At 37.6% G+C, this 25648-nt stretch overlaps 1 protein-coding gene across 1 annotated transcript; it reads right to left on the minus strand.

Moving 5' to 3' along the window:
* On the minus strand, nt 1-25611 carry LOC140137035 (membrane-associated tyrosine- and threonine-specific cdc2-inhibitory kinase-like). The gene is made up of 17 exons (XM_072158695.1): nt 25326-25611; nt 22572-22746; nt 21650-21750; nt 21257-21339; nt 19145-19270; nt 18309-18384; nt 17625-17747; nt 17103-17194; nt 16313-16422; nt 15257-15402; nt 10173-10335; nt 9237-9263; nt 8630-8656; nt 7841-7988; nt 7033-7134; nt 3144-3294; nt 1-2530 (listed from the first exon to the last, which is right to left on the minus strand). The coding sequence occupies exons 1-17, from the start codon at nt 25446-25448 to the stop codon at nt 2498-2500; spliced, it is 1806 nt and encodes a 601-aa protein (XP_072014796.1). The 5' UTR covers nt 25449-25611; the 3' UTR covers nt 1-2497.
* Between the last annotated feature and the right edge of the window lie 37 nt (nt 25612-25648).

A 25648-nucleotide genomic window follows, 5' to 3' on the forward strand; every position in this document is an offset into this window, starting at 1 on the left:
TTTCACTTTCCCCCATCCCCGCTCCCTCATGCCACCACTGCTTTTACTTCTCAAATTGTAAGCAGCCCATCATAAAGTACGCTTTATTTGTAGTAACGTAAATATGGGTTCCTGCTACATGTATAACCCTTATTACTTACACAGCATATCAATTACATTTTTTGTGAATTTTTGTGTGAATTTGACCCATCATATTAAACTTAAGAAGATGCATTACATCTTGAGACATGTTGTAACTCTTTCTTGTGAAAAGAACCAGTACATTTTTAGGAATCCAATCATGTTTCACCATTGTTCATCATCGCCATTTAACAACCACACAGATGCGTCAGATACGAGTTAGTAGACGATGGAGAACAGCAGAATTGAACCCCTTTCAACAACAAAACAAAGCTAAAGATCTTCTCATTCACACAATTATTTCACAATGAATGTCAGTTACTCATTTACTACTTAACATCATACGAATGTAAATAATTTCTCTGCTGATATCGGCAATAAAACTACTAATTTAATCGTTTTAATAGTCCCTGACTCTGATATAATTCTCTCACATGCATCATGCATAACACATTCCAAATCAGATTTGATAAATAAAATATAATACATACTCTATAAAAATAATAAATTATAAATAATGTTGTCTTAAACAAATAACTTAACTGATTCACATACAACTCATATACACTTTTGTGTGCTTTACCATAATATAAATTGCAACAAAATAAATACCGTAAACGTTCGCCTAATGGCGCTATGGGCTTCCTTGGAATTTTAGACACAAACCAGAAGTGCCCTCCCATAAAAAAATCCCACCAGCAAATAAGGACATGTACCCTTAATTCTTGTTGGGATTTTTAGAGGAGGGAGCTCTCTATTTTTGTACATGAAATTTGCCATTAGGCGAACGTTTACGGTATTGGAGAAAAAAAAAATAATAAAAGCAATGTTTTTCTCTCTTTTGCTTTCACAACAACAACAAAAAAAGGTTTATATTGAACTTGCACAAGCTGGTTTGATTTTTCACAAAGCTAACAATTTGGATCAGGACAGTTCAAATACCAACATAAATGGCCTAATGGGCTATTCCAGGTGAAATCCATATGGCAGACATGACCTTAATCTCCCATACAGGGGGTGTGGATTTCAAATGGAACCACCTGTTCAGGTAATCCCATTTAAAATTCACACTCCCTGTGTGGAAGAGTAAGGCATATCTCCCATAAGAGGTGTATGGATTTTAACTGGAATAGTCTAACAATTGGGCATGGCTTTGTCACTTACTATAAACTTAAACAAAACACATTTTTTTCAATTCTTTTATGTCTCTCTCTTCACATGCAGACACAAAAAAAAGGTAAGTATGAAAATTGTCTCATCCCAATAATTATGTTTCCAGTACTGCCTATCTCAGCAGCTCACAAATTTTGATTGGTATACGCCGTAGAAGTGACGTAGTTAATCGGATTAACTACCATAGCAATAGATGAATACAATTTTGACTATATCGCCCTCCACTACAACATTCACACGGTACCGATGCATTGAACCATAGATGTCAAAGAAAGGCTGATCACTCGCACCTGTAAGATAAGTATCTTTGAAAAGAGCGGTATTGTATTCAATCTATGTTTGCTGACATACACAGGTGATGAGTGCAACCTGCTTGTAGTGCAGAGCGATCTATTCAAAAATTGTATTCATCTATTGCTATGGTAGTTATTGCGATTAAGACATCACTTCTGCGGCGTATAGAAGTTTTAATAGAAGTAGTAAACTAATACAATGATTAAATAAGTATATTCAAGAAGCAAACTGTTGAAATCATGATTGTAAATGGAGTTGCAATTTATTTCTATGGTACGTGCAGTTCTATAATAGTACCGCAAAACATCATGCGATAGACCTTTCAGCTATATTCAAATTTCAATCCCATGACCCCCGCCGGTGAATATATGCTGTACTACTTCTTATGTTCTAGTGTTTCTTTGTTCACTGTTCCTGCTTAGTCTCACACTAGAATGGAGACAGGACCAAAAACCACTACCCCCACCAGGGTTCAAAATGATGTCCGCAGTTACGACCTGGACAAAATATGATATTGGGCTATTTCATTTCAAATCCACACTACCCCTGTGGAAGATTTAGCGCAAGTCTTCCACAGTGGGAGTAAAAAAAAGTGGGAGTATAGGTTTCAATATGATTAACTTTGACCAATATTACTTTTAAAAAACTTGCTCCCTCTGTGGAAGGTGTTTCCAAAATCTTCCACAGGGGTAGTGTGGATTTCAACTGGAATAGCCCATTTTACGTATCCAAGTCTGTCTAAACATGATATCTAATATGCAACTACCATGATGAATATGGCACATTTTGGAATCATCACCATGAAAATTTCATCCAAGAATTTACCTGTCCTTGACCTTTTGACCTTTGACCTGTCCCAAGATATTAAACATTTGTAATATTGGTCACTATCTTCATCCAGTGGAAACAGCTACAAGCCAGCACTGTCGAAGTCATGAAACATCTGTAATTGGAATAAAGAGACAGGGAACGGTTGGTAGGCAAATGATATCAATTGGGCTATTCCATTTAAAATCCACACTACCCCTGTAGAAGTCTGCCACAGAGGGAGTATGAGTATTGAATAGAATAGACAATTGGGTAACTTCCATTTGAAATATTCACGACGACTATTAGATAAACCTATTGATACAGGGGTAGTATGGGTTTCAAAATGATTAACGGCCAATAACATTGAAAAACATACTCCCCCTGTAGGAGATAGTTCCAAAATCTTCCACAGGGGTAGTGTTGATGTTGTAGATGATTGTAGATGTTGTGGCGACCGGGGCCAAGGATAAATAATGGATAGCCAGGATATTTTTTTGGGGGGGGGGGGGTGCTCATTTTGAAAAAGTGGACTTTTTCTGGGGGAAGGAGCAATTTTGTGAAAAATGGACTTTCTACCCAAAATTTGAACTTTTTTGACCAAAAAAGCTTTAAAAATCAGATTTTTTGTCTCGCTATGCTCGCATATTCTTACATTTGCGGGGGGCGGCACGCACCCCCTGGCGACACCCACCTAGTGACGCACCCCCTGGCTACGGCTCTGCTATAAATCTACAAATCCGACTAACCTGCATAAGATTCTTGGGTTGTAAGTTAGAATTGTTAGCTTCTACATCGTCGTCCTCCTCAAATGAACTACTGAAGTCTAATCTACTCTTGGTGGGTGTATGGCAGAAATCTGACAGCCCACTTGTATTTGGACTTCCACCTGGTTTTAACCTGTATCAAAAATAGTTTAATGAAATTTCGTTGAATAGATTCATCAGGTTTGTTAAATAAATAAACATTTTGAATTTTGGTTTGACAATGTGAATATTTTACTCACTCCAATATTTCGTCCTACTCATCGGAGGACTTCATCAAGTATGACTGATATGGTCATCTGATCCACTTTCCTGGCAAACAAGTTTGAGTGGTTTCCGGTGTTCCTTAGTCTCTTTTGCAGACATCAGAAGTGGATCGTAGACCGGATTGTGGATCAGAAACTTGTTTGCCGGGAAAGTGGATCAGATGACCATATCAGTCATGTCCGATGAAGTCCTCCGACGTGTGGACGAAATATTGGAGTGAATAAAATATTCACTTGGTTTTGTCAAACAAAAATCCAAAATGTTTGGTAAAATGAAATGATCCAAACATTTGTAATAAAAATTCCTTTAAAAAAGGAATGTGGCGCCCAATGTGAACTTGGACGTGATATGGTGAATTCCATGGTGTGTAGATTTGGTATTATAATGATTTTTCTAGGGAAGAGTAGAAGATGATCAAATGCAAGAGAAATGTGTTTGATTGGGGAAGGTGTTCTGACAATCCAAATATAAACATAGTCCACCTCAAATGACCTGTAACAATTTGTGATTGACATTACTTAATTCACCTCGGATGACTTTGATCTGACATTCAACATTTTCGCGCTTACACCAATCATATCCATAACAATTTAACTCTTACAACTTCCTGTCAACTCTCTAATTTCTGTCTGTTTGCTTTTTCTGTCTTGAACCATTTTACACTACAGTTTATTAAGATAAGCAAACATTGCTGGGTAGATATCAGGATTTAGTTATTTACTTAATCCAATCATGGAGGTAGTAGCTAGTACTACCTCCATGATCCAATCATGGCATTAACGTACATTTTGGTCGTCAGTGTTTTCAAATACAACAATGTAGAACATGTATAATTAATATGTCGTGTTGTTTGCATGCAGTTTGCCGCCCAATTGTGCCACCATATTGTAACTTTGGCAATAACCTCTATATAGATTCTATGGTAATTAGCAAACAAAAGCCATCAGTTTAATAGGCCTCGTTAATTGATCTTATCACTATGGACCACAAGAGTCTCATCCCAATGGCATAGTCCAATAACTTCAATTACATAATCATAGTGCAAAATTTGACCTCAAGTTGCAGAGTACCGGTATGAGTTTGTGTACAAAGGATGAATGTACAAATGTATTAGGGTTTAAGAACTGTTCCCATGATAGATGAGCATGTTGTGGATCCTAGTGTATGGTCAAATGTCACCGTCTATCGGGTTCTAAGGCACACGGTAAACTGGTTGAACTCATACAAAGGTCAGGATTTATTTGGTGTTTTTATAAATCCTAATTTTGTATTTTAAACAAAGAATATACGCTCACCATTTTATCCGTGCATATCAGAAAACAATAATAAAATAAAATCCAAGCAAATTGTGGTTTTATTTCTGAGCTGGGCATAATTTTAGCAAAACAATTGCGAAGTCAATCTAGCAAGAGTGAAATTAGAAGCTTTTCACAAAGTCATGCATATATATTGTGGCGCCTCCGTAGAGGGCGCCACAAAAATTGAGTTACTATACTGCGCCAATAAAGTATCCTTACACTTGGAAAAATAATCACAATTTCAAAACCGGACAATATGGGTTAAATTTGTTTTTTAATAGATGCACTATCTAATCCTGCACATTATGACACCACATTGAATCCAATGTGACCTCAGGAAGTAAAGTTACAAGCAATTGAATAGACGAAGGTCCAGTTTTAAAAGTGACAAACTGGCCTATACAAGGCGCAAAAAGATTCCAACAAGCGAAACAAAGAGACAACACAGTTTCTTCAATGAAGCGTTATTTAAAGCAGTTTTTATTTCAGTTTTTACTTCTCTGTACTTTTCATAACTTTTATTTGTCAGTTCTTTTGTTTCAATTTTCTTTTGTTCCTTTTGCTTTAAATTATAGCCAAGCGCATAAATTAACCATTCACCACTCTCAAACCAGATGTCGAATCTGTGGAGTTTTGAATAGGCCAGTTTGTCATTTTCAAAACTGGACCTTCGTCTAATCAAGTGCTTGTAACTTTGCTTCTTGAAGTCACATTGGATTCAATGTGGTGTCATAATGTGCAGGATTAGCTAGTGCATCTATTAAAAAGTGTAAGGATACTTTATTGGCGCAGCATATAATTATTACCTAAGGCCACAAAAAAAAATTCTATGTCTCAAAACTGTTGACAGTTTCAAAAAAGAGTGCGGAAAACATGTTTTTTTTTAAAGACTTTTTTTAAAGATTTTTTTAAAACTTAATGAATTAAGATGTCATTTGCGAGTGTTCAAAAGTACACAGCGAAAAGTTTGGTTCATTGAAGTACAAATATCAATTGTTTTATAGCTATAATCAAATCAAGTAAATTTTCTTCAAAATATTTCAAAATGATTTCAAAAAGTGGAGAAAAAAAAAGTAAAAAAAAGAGGAAATTTGTCGTTTCAACTGAAATGCTGGCTAAGAAAAATGAATGTGCGCAGGCACTTTGAGATAATTATATTCTTTTTTTGTTCGGCCTTATGCATTTATTAGATCTAGCATACTTGGTTCTGTCTGGACAAATACCGTATTTCGTCAAATAGTCCCCCCCCCCTCCAATAAACGCCCCACCACTTTTTTCAGCCAAGATGTTTCAAAAATGCCGATATTTCCATGCTATCTTGTGTAGTAAGCTTACCAAGTTGCGCACATGGTCGATAATAACGTCAATAATTGGATTGGAAACCCGGAAGTGAACCAGAAGTCAGTGTTTCTAGTTCTGTTTTTAGTTTACCTAATGATTTTAACGGGAATTATCGTTCTAAAATTGACCTTGAATAAACGCCCCCCTTGGGAAAATGTAACGCCCCCGGGGGCGTTTATTTGACGAAATACGGTAACAAAAGACTTGATCCAAGCCACTGTACAATATAAACAATGTTAGGAATAAGACATACCCTCAGGCATTAACAAGGGAAATTATCAAGGGCCCATTGATTTGTAGACCTATGAGCCTTTGAAAATTTGGGCTACTTTCTAGCCTACCTGTAAATAACACCAATAGATTCTTATTGTTGCCGCCCAATTACCTCACTGGTACTCTATACGCCGTAGAAATGTCGCAGTTAATCGGATTAACTACCATAGCAATAGATGAGTACAATTTTGACTATACCGCCCTGCACTACAACTTTCACGCGGTATGATGCATTGAACCATAGATGTCAAAGAAAGGCTGATCACTCGCACCTGTAAGATAAGTATAGTTCTTTGAAAAGAGCGGTATTGTATTCAATCTATGTTTGCTGACATACACAGGTGATTAGTGCAATCTGCTTGTAGTGCAGGGCGGTCTATTCAAAATTGTATTCATCTATTGCTATGGCAGTTAATCCGATTATGACGTCACTTCTTCGGCATATAGTACTTGTGTGGGTACACACACCAGAATCACATGTCCAGTACACACACTGGTACTGGATTGGTACTGCACTGGTACTGTAAGTAGCCACAGAGTAGCTGGGCAGCAATAGGAACCTGGTAGTAAAATCATAAGATATTGCTAATACAGTGGGCCTCTAAAAATTTTGAGGGCCTCAAAATTTTCAGACGTAAGAGCTTGATCGGCTCTTGAAATTATTTGCTTACTTCTCTGACACTGAGTATACTTACTTAGCTTTTTCCTTGGTTATCGGTGACGAGCTCCTGGGATTACACAATCTCATCGCAGAATTAGGAGGAAATAACGTCTTAGGCTTGGGAGTTTTTCTAGGACTGTATATTGAGGGACAAAAACACAATTTCAAGAAAGTTAATTAAAACTATCCAATGCATATGCATCTGAAATACTTCTAAAGCGAATGACAAAAAAAAGTCAACATTTTGCAAATCTGACATATTGGACTGTCATTCATGGGCACCAAAATTATGGTCTCATTGCTTGCATCACATATGCAAAATAATACATTTTATTAACTTTTATTTTTTCATCTGTTTCCACTTTACTTTTAGTGAAACCTTCTTGAGCTTTGTTTAATTAATAGCAGCGTGGATACTGGACTCATGTCATTTTTGACATTTTGTTTAAAAAGTTACCTTTTTCAGAGTCTTGATTAGCAGTGACGTAGCTTGCGACACTATCATGGCATCTACATTCAGCAATGTTTACAATCATCCGGTCACATGACCACACATGTGTCAGCAGACCATTGTTGATGGCGGGCAGGTCGTATCCGGCAGGGATGCAACAGGGATGCCGAATACGATGATCTACAATGATCTGCTGACACTTGACCACTTATGACCGGAGGATTGTAAATATCACTACGCTGAATGAAGACGCTGTGATGGTGTCGCAAGCTACGTCTGCAACGTCGCTAATCAAGACTCTGAAAAAGGTCAACTTTTTAAAGCAAATTCTGCTCTTGTTTTATCCAGGGAGAATCTTTATAATTCTCAACTTTTCTGATTTGATACCAACCTTTTTGATCTGCTGTGATTTTGCTTCATTCCGCTGTGATTTAGATTCAATCCTTCATCTTCACTGGAGAAAGTACTATTAGCAAGAGGACAGCCCAATGACCCATGGGAAATATCACTTCTCGAGATGTCACTGTCAAAAATATCATCTGAAAATGACAACGGACAAAATAAGTTCAAACCAAGAACTGGGTTTTAAATCTTCACTGGATGGAATAAGAACTATTATAGTGAGAATTCCAATTGAATGAACGCAGCTTTCAATAGCGTGGCGATTTTTGCATACACAGCGCGATGTACGCCAGCGCTTATGGCTGTGCGTGAGTAACGCATGTAGTGAATCCAACCATGCCAACGCACTCGTGATTGGTTAGCATTGTATCCAAGGTTGTGCGTTCGCGTTGAAGTTTGAAATACGCGATATATCAAAGGCGGTTGTATCCAGTACAGCTTTTGAAAGCTGCGTTCATTCAATTGGAATTCCCACTATAATCAGAGGGCAGCCCAATGACCTACAGGAAATGTCACTGTCAAAACAATCATCTAAAAACAACAACGACAATGGACAAAATAAGACTAAAACAAGAATTATGGGCTAAATCTTCACTGGATGGATTAAGAACTATTAGTCAGAGGGCAGCCCAATGACCTACAGGAAATGTCACTGTCAAAACAATCATCTAAAAACAACAACGACAATGGACAAAATAAGACTAAAACAAGAATTATGGGCTAAATCTTCACTGGACGGATTAAGAACTATTAGTCAGAGGGCAGCCCAATGACCTACAGGAAATGTCACTGTCGAAACTATCATCTGAAAACAACAATGACAATAGACAAAATAAGACTAAAACAAGAATTATGGTTTAAATCTTCACTGGACAGATTAAGAACTATTAGTCAGAGGGCAGCCCAATGACCTACAGGAAATGTCACTGTCAAAACAATCATCTAAAAACAACAATGGACAAAAGACTAAAACAAGAATTATGGTTTAAATCTTCACTGGACGGATTAAAGGAGGATTTTGTGATCCTAGCATCCTCTTTTTATGACATTTTTCAGTACATATCCAATGAAAAAAGCCTATTCCCAAAATTTCAGTTGATTCCGATTTTGCGCTTATGAGTTATGCATGATTATGTGTATTACACTGCTCCATAGACAATACGTTGTAATTTCGTTCTGGTGCACCAGAACGAAATTCAAATTTCACAATATCTTTGCAAAACGAATTAATCTGCAAGAAATATTTTGTACATAAACATTATGTAGCCAGAGGTTTCCAGTGATATAAAAATCTCAACTTTTTTTGAGAAAAGTGGGGGATGAGGCTGTGGATCACAAAATGCCCCTTTAAGAACTATTAGTCAGAGGGCAGCCCAATGACCTACAGGAAATGTCACTGTCAAAACAATCATCTGAAAACAACAATGACAATGGACAAAATAAGATTAAACCAAGAATTATGGGCTGAATCTTCACTTGATGGAGTAAGAACTATTAGTCAGAGGGCATCATAATAACCCACAGGAAATGTCACTTCTTGAGATCTCACTGTCAAAACAATCATATGAAAATTATTTAAATAAAAAATAAAAATTCAGAATTTACACACATAAACAAACATAAAATATGTGGGGTATCTGAAGGCAGAATCACCATAATCCAAAGTCGGAAGGTTTAGACAGGCCAGCCGTAATCTGTACAAACTGCCTATACCGATTCTGAGGACAAAAACTGTTCACAGTCGCAATCCCCTGCTTTGTACACAGCCATCAGGTCACTGTTTGTTTATGTGTAGGTCAGTCAGGATTGGAGGACAATTTGCTGTGCACCAACCTCTGTGTAATAAAAGTGAGGCAATCACCTTTTTGTACTACCGATATGCAGCTGTCAATCATCATGTACAACGAGTGAGAATTACTGTAAATCGGTAAATGGTATTATAAAAACAAATCTAAATAGGTAAATCTACCACACATTTTGTTAAAAGGTAATTAGATAATCTATGAAAGAGATAATTACTTAGAACTTCAGAAAAGAGGTATAATTTACATCAATCATTAATATATTATACAATAATACTGATCAGTTTGAGAGGGCCTTTTAACAGTGTAAATCTTGGATTTGGTGACTGACTGAATCAGGGGGGGTATTTTTTCAATCACTTTTTTGGGAAGCGGGAGGTATACATAAATTGAGGCATTCCTATATTGCCAGTTTTCTAGGCCTGTGGTGGATGGGGTGGACTGACCATGTTTTGGAAATTTAGCACTCTTACTATTAGCTGTGTCAAACAGCTAAGAACTAACAGACATAAAACATACCATCTGAAAAACTCAGATCCCAATGCGAAGGTCTCCTCACTGCATGGTCTTTGGGCAATTCCGGTGATTTCATGATGTCTGAGGGTTGAGATGGAATTATCAGGAACCATAATCTCAGCAGCAGGGTAATGATGAAACTAAATACATATGTCACTGAAGTCCACTGCAATGAAAAAAAAAGAGTAAAACTTTATCTCATATTTATTATATTCAATCATTCAACTTACTTCTGGTTCAATTTCCAGGCTAAAATTGAAAATTGCCACGCCCATTGCATAGCGCGTTGTCATGATTTGATATATCAGTAAATATGGGACAAAAGTGCATCTGTATACTTATGTACATTTTGATGTAAAAATGTAAGCATCCACCACGAATGAGATGTAGTGTCGGCAGAGCTTGTTTTGAGATCTGGTCCATTAAAGTTCTCAAAAAATAATAGAAAACAAAGGATTTCTGAACTATTTTACTGATTTTTTACTACCTTGCAAAGAAACAACAGGGACATGTAAAATATCATTGTAAAGCTTATTTTGAGGAGTATAATATCTCAAAAAGTTACATTAATTGTGGTTGACGATCACAAATATGATTTACTTAATTCTTTAAAATAACAATCTATGATTTGAACCCCAAAGTGAGACATGAGTTGTGCAATTTTTAGCCACTTTGAAGCTCACCTCAGATTTTTCTGAAAAGTGCATTGGATGTCAAAAAACACAATAGATGTCTAAAATGCAATTTCCAGGACAAATAATGCGATCACGCAATAGTCCGACCCTGACATTAGCACTCTAAGTCTATAAAAGGTTAGTGGTGAATACATAGTGAAATGAGCACTGCTTATTTGGGACTGAGCTAAGTATGACCTGGGATTCAAAATCTGTCCCCTGATGTGGTTCATATTGCCGACTAAGTACTGAAAGCTCATTGCAATGATTTCTGGGTTAATCAATTATTTTTTGACAAAGTTATTGAAGGTCACTCTTATTGACATCACCATACACTAGCTGCCAGGTCTACTACCTAGTAGCTACCTAGTAGAGACTTTCACCTTATGGAAACAGGAAACTAAAACAGGTCATATGTGACCGTCCACGGCGAATGAGCCGTAAATTCCTCCCCGGTCAATTTTGTTTTATTTCATGTTTAAAAATAAACATCATAAACTTAAAAATGGTATATCATTTGACTTCAAACGATATCCAGAAGCGGGGTTATGGTTAGTTAAACTTTGCTCCTTCAACAAAATTATAGCTTTTTTCGTTTCTACGTGTGTCTCTTTTTCCACATTGCTGGCAATAAATATCAAACAGTCATAATTGGCGGTCATTTCAAATCATACCCAAGTCAACGAGGTTTAAGAAGGTTCTCTCATTGTTAATTGTTGGTTATGCATACCTATACAAAATACAATGCCTGGTAACCCACCACTTGAAAAGGATTTAGCAAAAGCAAACAAAGACCAGAGCTATTAAAAGTTCTATAGACATCTAAGGTAGAAGCTTATTATCCACTTCAATAATAGGATTATTGATTGGTGTTGTGACTATAAAAATAAGGGGTCAGTCCATGTCAAAACAGACTGAGTGTACACCCACCCTCTTGGATTATGCTCTCCTTTGGCTCAGGGGTACCTTTCATGGACCCCTAGGTGAGTCACAAGAAAAAATTCAAATTCAATTTCGTTTCGAATGGCGGGCCATCTAAGTTTGGCGACCTTGACCAAAATTGGGAATTTAAGGTGTCCAAATGACAAAGCGCTCTCTTTGAGAGGCATTTTTCTTCTTAATTAAATCAGTTGTGACCCTCTTTTTGAATGTGGTCACTCACTGGCTGTGTCTGAAATGCCTAATGCCAAAAAGATTGATTTGAATTTCGTTGGGATTTCAGAGGGGTCAAAATCAGCACTTCATACTGTTCAATCAAATTATCTTTGATTTTGAAGGACCCATGATAATGCCACAGTGCACTTATAGGTCCTAATTATGTTCAGAATGGATTAACCATGTGCCAATGTCTATGAGCAATTAAAAAAGAGACATTTCTAGACACCCTACAGAATTTTAGGCCCCCCTAAAGTGGTTCAGCCACAAATGGCGCATAAAATCGGCAAATTTTGACACCTAATAATCTTAGGTGTACACCAGATATGAATTTCTAGTCTTTTGCATCTGAAAGAATGTAGTCTAATGTTACTAGGAACATCAGATTTGTTTTGTATTTTTGTGTTTTGATACTTTCAAAAAGGTCATTGACCTATGAACATTTTTCGCCATAGCGCCCTCCTGAAAGGTCTGACACATAACAAACTATACATTTTGGAATCCTCATGACCATACGAGTAATTTGATATATTACTTGACATAATTGGGAGCATTCTGAAAATTGGACCCCCATAACCTGTACTTTGCATGTGCATCGTTGCCAGGAAGTGCATTTTTGACCCCCTTAAAAATCCATACAGAGGATTAGAAAGTAGTTTTTTCTTATTACTTGACTCAAGAGCAACTTGAAATATCAGGATAAATAATACAAATGGCTATAAAGTGATCAAAAATATAAAAAAATATCATACTAAAATTGGCATTTTGTACCGTATCCTGTATGCATGGTATGTTAGGCAAAAATGACTATTTTTGAAAGCGCCAACTTAATACTAAAACACAAAAATACAAAACAAATCTTATGTTCCTAGTAACATTAAACTACATTCTTTCAGATGCAAAAGACTAGAAATTCATATCTGGTGTACACCTAAAGTTATTAGGGGTCAAAATTTGCCGATTTTAAGTGCCATTTGTGGCTGAACCACTTTAGGGTGGCCTAAAATTCTGTAGGGTCTAGAAATTCTCTTTTTTGAATTGCTCATAGACATTGGCATATGGTTAATCCATTCTGAACATAATTAGGACCTATAAGTGCACTGTGACATTATCATGGGTCCTTCAAAATCAAGATAATTTGATTGAACAGTACGAAGTGCTGATTTTGACCCCTCTGAAATCCCAAACGAAAAAATCCAAATCTATCTTTTTGGCATTAGGTATTTCAGACACAGCCAGTGAGTGACCACATTCAAAAAGAGGATCACAACTGATTCAATTAAGAAGAAAGTGCCCCTCAAAGAGAGCACTTTGTCATTTGGACCCTTAAATTCACAATTTTGGTCGAGGTCGCCAAACTTTGATTGCCCGCCATTCGCAAACGAAACGGAATTTGAATTTTTTTCTTGTGACCTCACCTAGGGATCCATGAAAGGTACCCCTGAGCCAAAGGAGAGCAAAATCCAAGAGGGTGGGTGTACACTCAATCTGTTTCGACATGGACTGACCCATAGACAGATGTCGCGCCAGCTTAAGTGACCGATGAATACGACCTTCATACACATTTTACACCATAACTCAGAATACAATTTAGGGAATTTACGGCTCGTTTGTGCTGCCGGGTCACATATTGAGAGTCCAATATTCAAATATCTGTCCCCAGAAATGGTTCATATTGCCAGACGTAGTACTGAAAGCACATTTCAATGATTTCTGGTTAATCGATTATTTTGTAAAGAAATGATTGAAGGTCATTCTTAGTGTCTTCACCATTCACTAGCGGCCAGGACTACTACTACCTAGTAGACACCTTCACCTTTTTGAAAACAAAAACAAAAACAGGCCATAGAGGGAATTCAAAATTCAAATATCTGTCTCCTGAAATGGTTTGTATTGCCGGATTTGGCACTGAAGCACATTTCAATGATTTCTGTGTTAATCGATCACTTTATAATGAAATTATTGAAGGTCACTTTTAGTGTCTTCACCAATCACTAGTGGCCAGTATTACTAACTAGTAGAGACCTTCACCTTATTGAAACAACTCAAAGAGGGAGTTTAATATTCAAATATCTGTCCCCTGAAATGGTTCATATTGCCAGACTTAGAACTGACGAACATTTACATGACTTGAGTTAATTTGTTCATAAATTATTGAAGGTCACTTTGCTTTCTCAATTCACAAATATTTACTATAATCAAAGACAAAATTCAAAAGACTAGTTTGCATCTGATGTCATACGCAAACTAGTCCTTTGAATTTGGTCTCGAATTACACCTAGTAGAGACCTTCATCTTGTTGAAACAACCAGGTCAAAGGGAGAGTTTAATTTAGGTAATGATTAAGATATAAAAAAGGTAGGGGGATCAATCTGTCCCCTGAAATGTTTATAATGACAGACTGAAGCATATACCGTAGCGTTTTAGTAACAACTGATTAATCAATGTGAAAAAAAACCCACACAACTGACTTTCACTATTAGGGGTAAAAAATAGTTTTAAAAGTTTGATTAACGTTACCCAACCAACCGTAACAATTTTAAACGCAGACGATGGAGCCGATACTCTTTGATTTTACCTTGTTGGTCACATGACACAAAATCTTTTGCTGAGAATCGTTGTGAGCAATAATTTGCCGATTCATGACAATATTCTAACCCTGCTTTACCCAAAGACATTAGACCCAAAGAGTACCAACTCAGAATTGTCTAATGCTATGGTAACTCCACCATATTGGTTTATCACACAAACTTGTGCTTGTGCCATTTATCAACAGAAGCCTGAGATTCAACGATAAGTTGCATCTTTAAGCTTGAGTGTTAAGCTGAATTTCTCACGCATGCTCAGTGCTTACTTCAGTTTTCAGATCGTCAAGCTGATCAATAGCTACCAATGGCTGAGACAAAAACAACATCGCTTTTGCAAGTTGAAGAAATCTGAACTTTTGAGCGATATTGCTTGACATGTGAATGCATCAACCAATCATTTACAACCAACTGGATCTGTTATTTTGCTAATTAATTTCCCTTTCTCAATTATTAACTTTCGGTGCTGAATTAATTCAAAGCAATAATTTTGTGGTATTTAGAACATTATAATTGTTGTCTGCAATCGCTATTGCCATGAAAATGCAAAAGCGACGAGCGATGGATCCCTTTAAGTCGAAGTTTGCTGGGTGCACGATGAGGTAGTAGCGACTTGCAAACTTGGTGAAGTCGGTACTCTTTGATCTAATCTCTATGGGGCCAACCTACTCACCACTTTCTTGACTGCTACTTTACAGCGCCTTACTCTAATCGCTCTCTTCAGACTGGGCATGCTCAGAAGCTGGTCTACCGTTGGACGCTTTTGATAATCTGGATGCATCATCAGGGAGATGGTTTCTTTTAGACTTTCTGAGATGTCTGCAAGGGTAAAGACAAATATAAATGCCACAGTGGTTAAGGTCTTTGATGCTGCATATTTATTTAAGAGGGAGGAATTGGCAATTATGAAAGATCTGCGATGGAATTTGATATACAGCATAACGAAATATGGAGAAGTCTTTACATAGCTATGTTCAAATATGGTTGGGTGCATCACAAATTGGCGGACAGGGGTCTCAACACATATTGAGAAATACACACTTTGTACAATGTATTTCACAGAAACAAGTCACTTGTTGCGATCATTGATCATGATAAATCCTTAGATGAAAATCAAACCACCATGCCTGGGTTTACAACCACCTGCTGACCAATTCAGTGAAATACACAAATGAGCGCTAATTGGCATATTTGAGAGACACATCCATATAATAGAATTTGAAGAGCACCAATTGCCACCCCTCCACCAAGTGACATCACTATGTGTCTTGCCAGTTCTCAGAAGCTAAGGCGAACGGACATACAAGCTGTATCAAAATGATTGGTACCCATCAGTTTCCAGTGATATGGACATGACTGCCACATCAAAATGCAACATTGAATCCACATAATTTGTTTATTAATGTCAAAAACAGTCATATAACTGTAAATTATGGTAATTTCAAGAAGACCCAATGTTGCATATGGTAGAAGCAGCCTTTTCTATAACCATCAAAACTGATGGGTACTTATCATTTTGATACAGTCTATACTAACATTCAACCAGGAAACACAATGCCTCAGGTGGAGGTATTATAAAAATGAAATTAGACTTCTTGGGAAATTTTGTATTGAGGACATTTTCAACTTTCTCAAATATAAAAAAATACATTCCTAAGAATTGTCAATCTTTGTGGGAAAGTTGGCATCTCTTACCCCCTCCCCCAAAAAAATCAAGCCTTAGACTTACTTTTTTTGCAGATATCCCATGGGATTTCCCCTTTCCTGAGTTGATGCCAGAGGGCACCGTTTCTGGGAAGCTCCAAATCACAAGCTAACTCTAACATGGTAATACCTAAGCTGTAAAGAAAAAAATATGCAAAAAGACAAAGAATTGTTAGAGATGAACAGGAGAAGATACATTTCATGTTTTGAGTGTTTATTGTTATTTACAGTGTCAGCGCCACAGGGGGGGATAAATGCCCTTTGTTGCCCCCCCCCCAGTAAAAACCCAAAATTAACCACATTTCCACTTTTTGCAGCAATGTTGTGCAGTTAATATTAAAACCCAGTTAGTTTAAAAGCCAGAGAAAGAGATGATAGAAAGCAGGAACGTTGTAATGATCTAATGCTTATGCATCTCCTTCTCTTTTGGAATTTTTAAAATAATGTTGAAAATAATGTACTGAATTATTAAAACACATGTCAGAGTTGCGATGTCTGTATGTGCCAAAAGGCAGCTATTTTGCTGCATCAGCAAGACACAGTTATTAACCTTCTCCACACATGTGTTGAGGGCAAAAAAAGTTCAAAATTTCTTTTAAAAAAAAAAAAAAAAAAAAAAAAAAAAATCGAAATTTTTGAAATTGGATATTCCGATGACAATATTTGGAATCTGCCTGAAAAATGCATTAAAATGAGTACAATCAAGCCCAGTATATGTAGTGGTTCTTGAGATAGCTCTTGATATTTTGGGAAAATATCTCAAAACTTTTTATGTTGAAACCTATGACCAGCATGCAAAGTATTATAAAGCTTACCTGAAAACATCAGCATGTTTGCCAAATTTGCCTTGAAGCAGCTCAGGAGCGAGGTACTGTGGGTCTCCTTCCTGAGCCTCGCCTAAGTCTCTCTGTTGTAAAAAAGAAAGAATGGAAAACACAAATATGTTAAGGCCTTTCCCCCATGCAAAAGACTCCGGGTATACAACATATCTGGAGCTTATTTCACAAAGTAATGTAATTCATCGTATCTAGGCATGATCTTGATCCTGTGTTGTTGTTTTTTTTGGTTTTTTTTCAATTTCAGTTCTAACATATCCATTTCCTGAAAATCCATCTGGGCTTGCGTGCGGTATTGAACATTTAGGGGGGTTTGTTCATGGAATAGGCTGACAGGTATCACCCCTCCTCAAAAACATTGTTGTTGTTTTTTGCTCTTTTTATGACAAATTATCATCATACAATTCCGGAAATGCAACAATTTTTTTTCACATTTTTTGGGCCAAATTTCCAGAAATCCGGTAATTTCTGGAAGATTTACATCCCTGGTTATTAGCTGACCTTGTTCAATTCAATTGTGAGTCCAAAGTCCCCTACTTTGCATACACCATAGAAGGAGAAGAAGATGTTTTCAGGTTTCAGATCCAGATGAAGAAAGTTCTGATCATGGAGATGCTTCAAGCCCTGCAACAAAGGTAACATGTAAGATCATTGTAAATGCATGGAATCTGACCTTCACAGTATACATGTAACAAATCTGTTTTAATGTTAACAAACAGATTATCAGAAACTTTCAGATATCATCGGTCCACAGGAACGCTCGCCCCGCCTATGATCATGATAGTTATTTCTTATTGAAAATATATATTACAAAAGAAAAAATTCCCTACACAGTGATGTGAGTTTCTAAGATTTTGAGCAAGTATATTTGATACAACAGTGCTAACTAGCTAGTCGGCTATACCTTCAACACGGGCTCCAAATTTGAGGTCACGCTCTAATTACAAGGTCTGTGTGTTGCGTGTATAGGAAAAAGGACAATAAGTGCAGTTACTGCAGTATGCATAGTCCTAATCCTACCTGAGAAAATATGCATGTGGTGTCATTGGATTTAGAACGGATAATAGTAAATTATGTTATGTGTAAAATATGCCCCGCCAGAAGGGACGTTTCTCGGGATTCGTAGAATTCAAACAGAAAAAAATTAATTTGACAGCAGTTGAAGTACAATGTAAGATACTTTACCTGAAGCAGATCTACAAGGTAATCCCACACGATGCTCTCTGGAATATCATGATTCTCTTCAGCAAACTCAAGGAGACTGAATATAAAAAAGAAAACAAAATAGAACTGTAACACAAAATTAAGGTATCTGATTTTTATTGGTCTACTTACATCCAGGCTGCAAAATAACTGGTTGCCTTGATGCCCTATTAATTGCTGCTATTCTTTAACATATAATTGCCTTGTAAAATAGATGTGCCCTTTCAAATTGCCTTGAGATGGTGCCCTTCAGAATCCTTATTTTGCAACCTGCTTAAATCAATGTGTGTGTTGCCTCGAACATCTGTTTTAAATACAACATTTTATGATGCCACCAGGTATCTCTCCTTGGGCTTCTCTAAGGTGAATCAGTGATCCCCAAAAAGATATTTGAAAGTTGCAGGAATAGCTTAAATGTAAAGGATGCATCTACCAAATTCTCATATTTTGTTAAATATGAAAATTGACAAACAAGAGCTGCTGAAAAATGGCCAAACTCCAGTCATTTGTATGTTGCTGTACGGACAGACCAATCCAAGATTTTCTGATGTAACAAAAGACCGACAGTGCCTTTATTTTTATTTTTTATTATGACTTACTTTAACCATATCAGGTTTAGCCATTCTTTATGCATGCTTTGCGGAACTCTACCCACAATTCAGTGGTGTATGAGACATCAGCTGTGGGGGAGGAGCAAAGATAAACACTTTCCTGATGTCCCATCATTTTGACCCGTGTGGCCTTGTGCAGAATTAGCAAAAACACTATTTTTACACTATTGCTGTCACTGTAAACATTATGTTGTAATTTGCACTCACCTTATTTTGCATAGTTCTGTTTGTATGTAGAGATGTCCCCTCTCAGCCCATGCTTTGTGGAACTCAACACAGTTTGGGTGTTTGGACAAAGATTCATGTTTATTAACTTCTTCTAATCTTCTCCTCCTAAATATAATAATAAGCAAGAACATGTTTGCCAAGGTTTGTACAATATTAAACTGTGGTGAAATTATTCTAGGCAAGCAAAAAAAAAATCACATTTTAGTTGTATGGTTTCACCATTGTTGTGACCAAACCTTTTTTCTTACGGGTTGACTAACTAGATAAGTGGTTAACTATGTAACCATGATTAACCCCAGTGAACTAGTTTAAACCGATTATAACTACAGGCATGTGATCAGGGAATTCCCAGAATGGAGGAAACTTGCGAAGCGGAACGAGCGTAGCGAGTGAAGCTCTCGCCCCTCACGGCGGGGGGTCCAGGGGCACGCTTAAGGGCCCCTGGTGGGGTCCAGGGGCGGAGCCCCCTAAGCCAGAGGGCTTCTACACTGTAAAAACCCTATTGAGGCCCTCTCAGGAGAGCAATTTTACAGGAAAAAAAGACACATAGGCCTAAATGAAGACAAAATGTTTAATTTGAATGAAAAAATACCACTTTTTAGTACAATATGAGTGAAAATCAAATACTTAACCTCACTTATTACTTATTACAGAGGGTTTCTAGATGGTCCGTTAAAGCAATTCTTCCCTTGGATCCATAAGATATCATGTCCCAACACACAATGCACAGTGAGCAATAAGCTTTACCGGCGACAGCAATTTTTTTGATACCATTTTACAGATCAATTTGCGACCATCTTTAACATGTATTACTTTCACTTCGTGATCCAGCCAGCTCCAGCGGAACTTGTTTTTCAGATCTTTATCAACTACGCCGACGTTCGCGTCATTTTTCTTAAGCGTTTTCATCTTGATTTTGGTTCAATACCGATAAACAAATCCTGTCGATCACGCAATATCAGTTGTCAAAATTAAAGATGGCCGAACAATGTTGATAGAATGCAAGCTTATCAGTGATTGGTTTATATCGGCAAGTGACGCCACAATGGACCAATCATAGAAATCGTTAGTAAAATTACAATAGCGTTTCTTTGGGCGACTTTTAAAATAGTAATTCATGAATAATCGGCAGTTTTTCTTTTCATGTTCGCAGGAAAAACACATTGGGCGAATTTTTGCGTGTTTTTTTCAGCAGGTATTTGCCTTACGACTTGGCAACCACGGCGCACACGGCCGAAACAAGAAGTTCGTTAAAAAAGAGAGAGATGCTCTTTGCCAATGTTCAAAGCTTACAGGGGGCCCTCCCCCCCCCCCCCCCAAATGTCTCAACGGATTTACATTGATCTCAGGGGGGTCGGATTTTGGTCTCAAATCCGCGGATTTCCGCGAATCGGCGGAAAAATCACATTCCTGTAACTAGATAAGCGGTTAACTAGGTAACCCCGGTTAATTAGGTACAATGTAATTATGTAACCCCGGTGGACTAGTTTAAACCGGTTAACTAGGTAACAGGGTTAACTTGGTAATGCCAGAGAACTAGCTAACCCTGGTTAACTAGGTAACCGGTGAACTAGGTTACACTGAAGGTAATCTTAATGGAATTAATTGAGTTAGTATAATTAATGGATTAACTTGATAATTTCAAGTTGTAAAGTCGCTGGGTGGGTGCCTTATGGGTGTTTTATGGGAATAAATAAATTGATAGTTGTGTAAAAGAAATAGCCTTTGAAGACAGGGCATGTTATGCTGTCAACCCAGGCATAATAAGGTTTTTTAATAACATCCTAGTATGCCAGAAATGTACAGCGTTTTCATTTTTCATTAATTCATTTACAAAACTGGCTAAAATTCAATTTCAAAATGGTTAGTATCACATTCACATTACCTTCCAATACCAGTTACCAAAATGATTCATACCACACAAGATATTACAGAAAACTGAAAGTTTTTATAAATGTTGAATATCTGGCTGAAAAAAAGAAAGATAATGCCACCTAATTCAATGTTTTATGGATGTAAAAATTGGTAGTCTATGAGTATTTAATTTGCTTCTTCATGTAGACTTACTGCAGAACTTTATCTTCAACTTACTTGTCAGCTTCTCCTTTGAAGCGATCTCGTGATCTTTTGATGGCATATAGGTGACCATCTTCTTTACTTCTAACTTTAAAAACCTGAAATTAAGAAGTCACAAATGTATGGATACAAATAAGTATGCTACCAGTTGACATTCAACAAAAACAACAATTAAGATTCAGATTTAATATGTTCTGGTCAGCAAAACTGCTTGCCTTCACCCCCATTCTCCAGTTTGCTCTGAAAAATGAACTCTAGCAAGAAATTCTTCCGTTTACTTTACTGTTGTCCTAGCTTTGAATACACTTTTTTCAAAATTATTTTCAGATTGAAAACACAGATACCACAAACCCTGAGCTGGAAAAACTGTTTTTAAAGTTTGAAATACCGGTAATAAAATAATCTCACCTCTCCGAATGCTCCTTCTCCCAACTTCTGTAATATTTGGAAGCACTGGTCAAAATACAAGTCTCTCCTTTTCATGTCATATGCTGGACTCTGAAGAAGTGCTGTGTGAACTTGGTTAAGAAAAATTCAACTGTAACAAATCTTGATTTTCAAAAAGAAGTGTAGATTTTCTGAACTCTGTCAACTTATCTAGGGACGTTCCGGGTGGGGGCTGGAAGTGTTTGAAAAAAAAAAACCCACTACATGAGGAAAAAAATGTCCACACTACCACTAGTAAAAAGAAACCAACTTTCCCCACAAATGTGTGAATATTCTCAATCATCCAGGTAGATAAACATAGTAAAATGACTAAATGAGTATTAAATCTGTTCATGATCAGTCAGCCTGATGATGCGTCTTGGATGAGACGTGATACTGTCGCTATCAAAAAATAATAAATCCAGATGAACAGATTTAATACTCATTTTACCAACTTTCCCCACTACCAATAATAATAATAATAATAAAACTTTCCCCACCTAACTGAGTATAAATAATGCATGAAAAAGTTTTTAAAATAACTCCTGGGCATTTATCTAGTGAAAAAAATAAAATAAATAAAAATTGTCGTTTGCCCCGATCTCAACTTCCAGAAGTCAAATGGTGCATCCCTTAATAGCTATAGACAACTTTAAAATGTGTGTACAGATAATGTCAATTGAGTTCAAAAAGGTTTTTATTTTTTGGGGGGGGGGTGGGTTGCTATAAAAAGGGTGCATTTTTTTGGCAGGATGAAACTTGTTCAAGGTGGTGTGAAAAAATGTGGTCAAGCTGCACTATTAAACATATACTTGAGTGCATTTCCCCCTTCCTCCCATGTATAATAGAATACATGTATACATGTACTTTTTGGTGGGAACTTGTTTTATTAACGTAAGGATACAGCTGGTATCTGCTGAAAATATTCCAGATGATTTTCTGAAGGAAACCTCTCTAGGACGCAGTTCATCTTCTCTGCCTTTGTTTGGGAACAGCCTACTGATGGGTGGTGCACTCTTGATGGGAGGACGAGGTACTAGAGACTCTCTTCTTATAGTTGTGTAGTCTGCCGATCGATACTGAAATTGTGAAAATTATATTAAACACAAAATTAATGAACATTGTAATTTTACAAACATATTCATAACATACCGAGTTTAAAATTATATACCGTAGGCCTACTATATAGTCTATACTATAATTATATACTATGTTCTCTGGGTTGATAGCAAGTGTGAAAATATGAGAGCTTGAACCAGGGGCCACTTTGGCCAAAAATGTGGCCCCTGGTTCACCAAGATTTGGAGTGAACCAAGGGTGACTTTGGATGAACCAGTGGCCACTTACATGTAGGGGCTGTGCAATAATTATGAGGGGGGGGGGGGGTAAAATTTCCAAACGGCTCGCTAAAAATCGCTTGCCCCCCCTCTCGGCCCCCCCCCTTGAACATGCCAAAATTTTGGGATCCCAAATTGCAAACCTTAAATGGTCTAGTACATGTATGTTGCGAGCGTAGCGAGCAGGAAAATTTGCATATTTAAGCGTTTCCGTACTGTTTACCCAAGCCATTTTAGAGCGTTTTATTAAAAGGCGCCCCATGAATGCGTGCCAAAATTCGCCCCCCCCTCTCGGCTTGCTAAAATTGCTTGCCCCCCCCCCCTTATTGCACAGCCCTTACCCGGGTGAAAATAAGGAATGATGGACCAGGAGCTACTTTTACATAAAAATGGCAACTTGTTGAACAAATTTAACTATAGGTAAAATAAGTAATTCTTGGCCAAGCTGGAACAATCGGAACGCTTGTGGCTCCGCGATAAACACACACGCTCGTAGCGCGGTACAGTACATGTAGAAAGCATGTTACATTGCGTACACAGACTACACGCTTAGTACGCTACATGGACGCAGGTATGTTCGGGCTTGGCCAAGAATTACTTATTTTACCTAGATACGGAACCAGGGGCCATTTCCAATCATCAAATGGCCAATAAAAATAAAGATGTGCTGCCATGCTGGATGAGTACCGGTAACATAAAGAACTATAGTTACTTTGAATTTGATATAATTTTGGTTCAGTATCCATTCCAGGGGGTCAGTTTTCACTTTTTTGAGAAAATTGTCCCCTGTTCCACTAAAATTGGGTTGGAACCAGGGGCCATATTTCAGAGTTTCTGGGTGCCAAACTGCTTGCCTTCACCCCCATTCTCCAGTTTGCTCTGAAAAATAAACTCTAGCAAGAAATTCTTCCGGACATCTAGAGTTTACTTTCTGCTGTTGTCCTAGCTCTGAATGCACTTTATATTTTCACCCGTGGTTGATAGGATGATGAACAGATTTTAATCTTTACCAGAGCAGCCAGCACACATATAGTCCTGCCAGCAAGACTTCAGTCTTTATCACATGATCATAAACATAACGACATAGCTAGCTATGGACCTGAATCCGTATAAACATAATGACATCTATGGATCAGTAATCAGATAATGTCATAATGTTAAATACAGATTACTGAGTTACAGTTACTGGAACTACCAGCACACCTAAACGTTGTCCTTGAAAAAAAAGAGACAAACAAAAAAACCATGGTGCATCTGGCCGCATTCGAAACGGCGACCCGTCATGATCGAACTTTTATTTCCCAATTTCCATAACATGGTGTCATACTGTCATGCTTCACCGATTCTGACACGTTTTGAGCTAGCTCAGCGTTCTTTCCTGTCTGTCATATCCATCGCATCGCGTCGTCATCATCATCAGCTGGATTGATCAAACATGCGCCATGATGCGGATTGGATTGCGCATGTAAAGTTAATCGCACTGTTACGTGCTTGCCGGCTTTTCTCTATGAAACTAGGAAATGTTATAGTTTTTCTTTAGTCTTCGACATCAAAAAATCACACCATCATTAATAATTCTTAAGAGTCCTTTATTCCTCTCTCCATCTCCTCTTTTTGAATTTCCCTCTTATTATTATTTTCTTCCTTCCCCCTCGCGCAGCTCTTCCTCCAAATCAAACGCAAATGCTCACCGCGTCGCTCCCCGCACAACGCGCCGCGTTACACCGCGGAAACCCTATTAATAATATCATGACACTCCCACCGCTGCCACCATGTTACGTGCTTGCCGGCTTTTCTCTATGAAACTAGGAAATGTTATAGTTTTTCTTTAGTCTTCGACATCAAAAAAATCACACCATCATTAATAATTCTTAAGAGTCCTTTATTCCTCTCTCCATCTCCTCTTTTTGAATTTCCCTCTTATTATTTTCTTCCTTCCCCCTCGCGCAGCTCTTCCTCCAAATCAAACGCAAATGCTCACCGCGTCGCTCCCCGCGGCCGCACAACGCGCCGTGCTACACCGCGGAAACCCTATTAATATCATGACACGCACACAGAGCTCAATGCAACAGCTGAGCGTACACATGCATGACCATGAATGATGACACAGATATACGGGCGCGTGCTCTGCACGCACAAGCAGTGCCAGCATGCCAGACGCACTGCCACGACGTACAAATGACGTAAATGTCGTAATAAAATATATATTTCGTAAAAAACAAGCAGCTTGCAGCACAAGCATTTCAAAAAAGCATTGACATCAGTCACCAAACTTAAAGTGAACCAATGTACTATAAATATAATCATTATTACAGCCCTACCTTCTTTTGTGAAAATTTATTTTCCTCTGGAAAGAACTTTGGTGTTGGTCGTGGACTTTTGAATCCGTTTGCCTGCACAAAATTGTGCTGTACAACAGCGGGTGTCGCTTTGGAATGTAGCATGATTTTTCTGATAAAGTGCGCAATTGCAATCAACCGATCACTTCTGCAAGATTTTTCTAAACTAAATGCTCCATCGAATCGGCAAAACTTGCTTCGAGACTTTTCTAATTTAACTTTGTTTTTCAATCAACAAATTTTGCGCGAAATTGAAAAACTCCGCCATTGTTTTGATTGCACTGCGCATGTGCAATTTCAGACAA

This window comes from Amphiura filiformis, chromosome 17, assembly GCF_039555335.1.
Source record: "Amphiura filiformis chromosome 17, Afil_fr2py, whole genome shotgun sequence".
NCBI lineage: Eukaryota > Metazoa > Echinodermata > Ophiuroidea > Amphilepidida > Amphiuridae > Amphiura > Amphiura filiformis.

Coding starts and splice junctions, on each gene's coding strand:
- LOC140137035 (XM_072158695.1), bottom strand. CDS start 25,448: ATGCTACATTCCAAAGCGACACCCGCTGTTGTACAGCACAATTTTGTG. Junction 18,385..19,144: donor ACAGAACTATGCAAAATAAG/GTGAGTGCAAAT, acceptor TTTTATATTCAG/TCTCCTTGAGTTTGCTGAAG. Junction 7,989..8,629: donor TTTCGACAGTGACATTTCCT/GTAGGTCATTGG, acceptor TGTCATTTTCAG/ATGATATTTTTGACAGTGAC.